This window comes from Alexandromys fortis, unplaced genomic scaffold (assembly GCF_014885135.2).
Source record: "Alexandromys fortis isolate MF-2015 unplaced genomic scaffold, M_Fortis_MF-2015_v1.1 scaffold_25, whole genome shotgun sequence".
NCBI lineage: Eukaryota > Metazoa > Chordata > Mammalia > Rodentia > Cricetidae > Alexandromys > Alexandromys fortis.
This window is the reverse complement of record NW_026067904.1, coordinates 1,487,874-1,494,915: the sequence shown is the minus strand read 5'-3', so window position 1 is coordinate 1,494,915 and position 7,042 is coordinate 1,487,874. Positions and strand designations below refer to the sequence as shown.

Genomic DNA, 7,042 nt, shown 5'->3' with positions numbered 1-7,042 from the left:
TATATATATGTATAAAGGAAATTTATTAGCGTGGCTTCCAGGCTGTGATCCAGCTAGTCCAACAGTGGTTGTCTCCCAGTGGCAACTCTGAGAATCCAGTAGTTATTCAGTCTGCAAGACTGGATGTCTCAGCTGGTCTTCAGATCAATGAGCACTCTGAAGAAGTCGACTCTAATACTGGTGGATGGAGAGCAAGAGCAAGCAGGAAAAAGCAAGAGCTTCCTTCTTCCCTGTTCTTTATACAGGCTGCCACCAGTGGTATGGCCCAGATTTTAGGTGGATCGCCCCACTTTAAATGATTGAATTAAGAAAAATCCCTCACAGGTGTACCCAGACACTTGGGTTTTAGTCAGTTTCATACGTGTGTGTGTGTGTGTGTGTGTATCCAATGGCATGAGAGACATTAATTCCCCAAGGTTGGCAAACAGAGACAAAAGTTTTATACACATTAGTGAGACCACTGTCTGTTTTGTTTCGGGATCCTCATGACGAAGGAGTTAAATCGCTCAGGCAGACTCTCATGTTTGAGTGTAGCAAAGATAAAGCCTGAAGAAGTATCAGCGCGAACATGAACGAATGTGAAAGGTCAGAGGAATTTAGTGAATTATATCCGTCTGTCAAGGGAAATGATGATGAAGGCCAGGGCGTTAACTCTTCTCTGGGTGGGGTCTTCACTTGCACAATGTCACACAAAGGCCTCCATGGCTTTTCTATGGCTTGGTTCTGAGGGTCCAGACTGACCCTGATGCTTGAGCAGAAGCTCTTAACCCACTGAGCCATCTCACTAGGCCTATTTGGGTTTTGTTGTTTGTTTGTTTCTTTTCATTTCACATTTTTATGTGCACGCTTGTTTTGTGTGCATATATGTGTGTGCTACATAGGTGCCTGGTGCCCACTGAGGCCAGATGAGGGCATTGGATCCCCTGGGAGTAGAGTTACAGTCGTGAGATGCCATATGGGTGCTGGGAATCGCACATGGGTTCTCTATAAGAGCAGCCAGTGCTTGCTCTTAACTGCTGAGCCACCTCTTCAGCCCCTAGTGACCGCTTGTGCTGGCTTAACACCAAATAGAGAATCTGAAAGGAGGGAACCTCAACTGAGAAACTGTTTTCATAAGATCCAGCTATAAGGCATTTTCTTAGTGATTGCCATGGTGGGCCCAGTCCATTATGGGTGCTGCCATCCCTGGGCTAGTGGTCCTGGGTTCGATAAGAAAGCAGGCTAGCCTGGTATCATAGTGCACAACTTTAATTCCAGAACTTGGGATACAGAGGCAGGTGATCTCTGTGAGTTCAAGGCCAGCCTGGTCTACAAAGTGAGTTCCAGGACAGCCAGGGCTACATAGTAAGGCTTTGTCTCAAAACAACAACAACAAACAAAAAAGAAAGCAGGCTGAGCAAGCCATGAGGAGCAAACCAGTAAGCAGCACTCCTCCGTAGCCTCTACATCAGCTCCTGACTCCGGGTTCCTGCTCTGTTTGCGGTCCTGCTTTGACTTCCCTCAATGATGGACTGTTCTGGAAGTGTAAACTGAGATAAACTCTTCCCTCCCAAGTTGTTTTGGTCTTGGTGTTTCTTCCCAGCAACAGTCATCCTCACTAGGACCCCACTCAATTTGAGTTCCCTAAGAAACATATCAGGACATTGTTTTTAATTTATGACTCCTAGGTTGGCCTGGCACCGAACATGTAGCTAACGAGATGATAATCCTGAACGGCTTGTCTTTTTGCCTTTCCCTCCCAGGTATGACACTGTGCCCAGCTTTCCCTGGCACTGTGGAATATTCCTTTACACTGTGTAAATAATATATGCCGTATGCTATGACTGGTTTAATACAAAAGCTGGCTGGCCAATAGCTGAGCAGAATAAAGTTAGGTGGGAGAACCAAACTGAGAATGCTGGGAGGAAGAAGGCAGAGTCAGGAATCATCGGCAGATCCAGGGAGGAGCGAGATGAGCATGCCACACTGAGGAAAGGTACCAAGCCACGTGGCGGAGCACAGATGAGAAACATGGGTTAATTTAAATGTGAGCATTAGCCAGTAACAAGCCTGAGCTGTTGTCCGAGCCTTTACCACTAATATAAGTTTCTGAGCGATTACTTGGGAGCGGCTACTGGCACAGGAAAACTCTGCCTACCTGGTACTGCACCAAACCCAGGACTTCATGCTTGCTAGGAAAACTCTCCATCAACCGAGCTACACCCCTAGCCCCTGCACACTGTGGTTCCTCTGCCCTGTGAAATGCTTCGGATTCCAGAGTCTTGCAGCAACAAGAGGAGGTCAAGTATGTTCCCAGCCAACTTAAAGAGATGAAGGGGGGGGGGGGCTGGAGAGATGGCTCAGTGGTTAAGAGCATTGCCTGCTCTTCTAAAGGTCCTGAGTTCAATTCCCAGCAACCACATGGTGGCTCACAACCATCTGTAATGAGGTCTGGTGCCCTCTCTGGCCTGCAGACATACACACAGACAGAATATTGTATACATAATAAATAAATAAATATTTAAAAAAAAAAAAGAGATGAAGGGATCAAGACCGGGAAAAAGGTAAAGACATAAAGCTATAGAAGGGGAGAAAAGCGCCATAGGAAACCGTGGAACTGGGATGTTGCTATGGTGACGTAGCCTGCATGAAGCCCTAGGCTTAACACCCAGTACCACATAACCTAGATGTGGTGGGCAGCACCTATGATCCCAGCATCCTGGACGAGGAGAATCATGAACTCATTGTTATCTTCTGCTACACAGTGAGTCTGGGGCCGGCCTGGAATACGTGAGACCCTGACTCAAAAAGGAAAAAGGGCCTGACGGTGGTGGTGCAAGCCTTTAATCGCAGGACTCTGGAGGCAGAGGCAGGCGGATCTCTTGAATTAGAGGCCAGCCTGGTCTATAGTATAAGTACAGGACAGCCAGGGCTATATGGAGAAACCCTGTCTCGAATAACCAAAACTTAAAAAATTGAAGAAAAAAAAAAAGAAAAAGAAGGGAGAAAAGGAAAGAATAAAGAAAAAAGTGAAATAAATAAATAAGGAAATGAAAATGGGGCTGGCGAGATAGCTCAGTGGGTTAGGGTGTTTGCTACCAAGCCTGATAACTTGAGAATTCCGAGAATCCACATGATAGAAGGAGAGGACTAATTCCCAAAACCCGCTTCTTCTACAGCACTGTGACATTCACCCCCACCCACCCACACCAAATAAACAATAAATGTTGAAAGAAACGACTGTAGCCGGACATTGTGGCTCAGGCCCCAGTCCCAGTATCCAGGCAGCTAAGACAGAAGGACCAGAGCCAGGATACCTGAGATGTTGTCTCAGAAACAGGTGAACACTCCGGAGGCAGAGGCAGATGGATCTCTGTGAGTTCGAGACCAGCCTGGTCTACAGAGCTAGTTCCAGGACAGGCTCCAAAGCCACAGAGAAACCCTGTCTCGAAAAACAAAAAAAAAACAAACAACAACAACAAAAAAAAGAAACAGGTGAACAGAAAAAATGCAAAGGCTTGGACCCCAGCAAAATTCAGAGCAAACGAGAGGTGCCGGGACGTGCAGCGATCTACAGCCAGTCTATAAGAAGAGGCGGGTTTCTTGCAGCCGTCAGAAAGCTGCACAGGATGCGAGTTCACTGATGGGCCATCGTGACCTAAGGCCACATCTTGGCTTCGTGTAGGACGTGTGCTGTGTTCCTCTTGAGTGTGTAAAGTTTCCGGGGAGTATACAGCTGGCTCAGCTCCAGCCTTTGGTTGGGGGAGGGGAGTGACTGCCACCTCACAAAGACCAGCACCACCAAGGAGGAAACGCTTGTTTCTGAAGCTTCTACCTCAGTAGACAGAGCTGTGGGCTGTTCCTTTTCTGGCCATTTTATGGTACCAGGAGTCACTAACCACATAGACATGTTAAAGACCCCTTGAAATGGTCTTATGCTGGCAAGGGCCAGAAACACTAAAGTCCAGCAAGGTTGTCATTCTGGCCTCGTCATAAAGGCCACCTGGAAGGAGCAGGGCTTTACAGTTTTTCTTAAGACAAGATTTATTGAGTGCCCCTCCCCAACACGAAGATGTTTACTGTTTTTTTTTTCTTTTTAAAATGTGGTGTGTGTGCGTGCACGTGTGTATGTATGTGTGTGTGCATGCGTGTGTGTGTGTGTATGTGTCTGTGTGTGTGTGTGTAGGTCAGAGGACAAGTTTGAGAGACTTGATTCTCTCCTTCTACCTGTGGGCCCCAAGGATGGAACTCAGGTCATCAGGTTTGGCCGCAAGTGCCTTCACCCCGAGTCATCTTGCCGCCCTGAGGTGCTTATTCATATAAACCAGCTTAGCCCCCTGCACGCCACGGTTCTGCTGAAGAGTAGCCAGCTCCAGCAGAGCTAGGAGAACACTAAGTGATCTAAGTGACTCTGCCTCAAAGCGGGGAAAAGCAGCGAGCCTCCTGGTGATTGGAAGAAAAAGTAGTGACCTGTCATTGATCATTTATATTTTTCAGTTCTCGCTGTTCACACGTCTTTCCTGTTTGTTGTCAACGAAGCTGTCCCTAATCCCCCCAAACTGTCCTCACACAGGGAGTTGACAACGCTCATTCTAACTGAGTACAATTGACTTAAGAAGCAAACAGGGGGTGGGGACTTAGAGCCTTAAAAGAGCCACACTCCTGAGGACACAGCCCCACCCCTGCCCTGAAGTGCCGAGGAGGCAAGTGAGGGAAATGGCATTTTATAAGAGTCTAGCGCTGGGGCTGCCAACAGGATTAGCTGCGCATTTGTGGGCAGACTGCTCTCTCCTCTGCAGGGTTCTCCAGCCTACAGCAGCTGCAGTCCGGGACGCCTGGGGACCCGACTCCCCCGGGAGCGGGGAGTGGGCTATAAAAACCAGTTTTGTCTGGGAACAAAAGGCATCAATCAAGGCGCTGTCTTCGGCCTTTGATTTGGATGAGAAGGGGGGGGAGGAGGGGAGAACCCAGCCCCCTTCTGGGCATCTCTCTTTGCAGGCCAATCAACTGGCGGGAGCCTGACTGTGCGGAGGTCTTCTTCAGGCCTATCTTTGATGAAGTCACTCGTGTCTGTATCTGAAGCTGCCCTCTGAACCCACTGTAGAAGCCAGCTTTTCTGTAGGTCGGAAAGTCCCTGATGGCACTAACTTTTCAAAGGCATTATATAGTGAAGGAACCAAAGGAAGTAACACCCAAGGGAAGCAACTGAGGTCACAAATAGAACGGAGACCTGGGTCATGTCTGAGTCAAAGTTCAATCTAAATAGTTTTGACCAAGAGCTGACCGCATAAGAGCAGGGTCAGCAGTTTTGGGTACAAACTTCTCAAAAATATATTTGACAATTTCAGTTCAAGCTGATCAATGGTGTGATCTAGGCCGTGGTGGGAGGGTTATTAGTTCAAGGCTGGTCTAGACATTTAATCTCCAATCCCCTCATATCTGTCTCCCAGATGCTGGGATTATAGCCATGTACCACCATGCCCTGTGTTATATGGTGCTGGGAACGGAGCCCAGTTCTTCATGCATGCTAGGCAACTCTAGCAACTCAAAGGCATCTTCAGCCCTGACCTTGACCTTCTGATAGTTCTGCCTCAGCCTTCCAGGTCTGCTCTACCACAAGCAGCTTGTGGGGGGCCCATGGGTGCCATGGCACATGCGTGAATGTCAGAGGACAATTTTGTGGAGTCTTCTAACTTTACGTGAGTTCAGGGGCTAGAATCCAGGCTGCTGGGTCACACAGCAGGATCTTCAGCCACCAGGCCATGTCTGCTGCCTGCTTTGGTTCTAAGTCTCACTGTGTAGCCCAGATAGGCCTCCAGATTGTTTTCCTAGGCCTGTGACCCTATGGCGGGCTCCTGCATCTGTGCTGTAGTCATTTTCTCCTACAGATACATACACATGGACTGGAGAGACGGCACAGCAGTTAAAGGGCACTTGGGGTCCTTGTAGAGGACCCAGGTTCCACTCCTTGCATCCACTCGGTGGTTCACAAATGTAGCTCCAGTTTTAGGGGATCTGCTGCCTCTTCTGGCCTTCACGGGCACTGCACTAACATGGTATACAACTATGCATGCAGACAAATATTCATGCCAACAACAAATAAAGAGGGAAGTATTTTGAAAGTATTTTCGGGCTGGAGAGATAGCTGGCTTAGTGTTGGCGAGTGCACATGCTCTTGCAGAAGACCCTAGTTCCCAACCCTCGTGCCAGGTGATTTACCTGTAACCCCAGCTCCACAGGATCCAATGCCTTGGGCCTCCTCAGGTTTAGTCCTGTGCTCACATGCGGACACATACCCACACAAAGACACATACATGTTTTTTAATGTAAAGAAAAGCTAGTTTATTACTCATGTAATTACTTGAACCACTAGGAAGGAGGTGCGAAGCTTTTCACAGGGAGATAAGTCGCCGCTTGTCCCGCCAGCACACTAAGGCTCCTCTGGTATTGGAAAATGACACAGTTTAGGTTTGTTGGGATTATTTTTCAGCAGCCAATCAGCTAGCCAACCCTACGGAAGAAAGAAAAACTAAAGTTAATAAACATCTAGCTATTTCCTTTCTATGTATAATAAACATATAAACTAGAAAATTAAGTATCTTATTTTTTTTTAAATTTTATTTTTCGAGACAGGGTTTCTCCATAGCTTTTGGTTCCTGTCCTGGAACTAGCTCTTGTAGACCAGGCTGGTCTCGAACTCACAGAGATCCGCCTGCCTCTGCCTCCCAAGTGCTGGGATTAAAGGCATATGCTACCACCACCTGGCTAGTGTCTTTTTTTAAAAAGATTTTTAAGACAGAATCTCACAGCCTAGGCTGTTTGGAATTTACTCTGTAGGCCAGGCTGACTTTGAGCTCCTGGAGATCCAGCTGCCTCTGCTTCCTGAACTCTGAGATTAAAGGCACGTGCCACCCACCACATCTAGCTAAACAACTTTTTTGTTGTTGTTGTTTTGATAGGATTTCTCTGTGTAGCCCTGACTGTCTTGGAACTCACTCTGTAGACCAGGCTGGCCTTTTTTTTCCTTTTTTTTTTTTTTTTTTTTTTTTTGTTTTTTTTTTTT

At 47.4% G+C, this 7,042-nt stretch overlaps 1 protein-coding gene across 2 annotated transcripts in view; it reads right to left on the bottom strand.

Annotated features, from left to right (window-relative positions):
- Nucleotides 1–6,298: 6,298 nt before the first annotated feature.
- The window catches only part of Nme5 (NME/NM23 family member 5), a 13,333-nt gene continuing 12,589 nt past the window's right edge, over nucleotides 6,299–7,042 (bottom strand). For both annotated transcript variants that reach the window (XM_050135082.1, XM_050135084.1), the window contains exon 5: nucleotides 6,299–6,490. In XM_050135082.1, coding sequence (XP_049991039.1) covers nucleotides 6,410–6,490 — 81 coding nt within the window. In that variant the 3' untranslated portion in view covers nucleotides 6,299–6,409. The remainder of the gene's footprint in view (nucleotides 6,491–7,042) is intronic.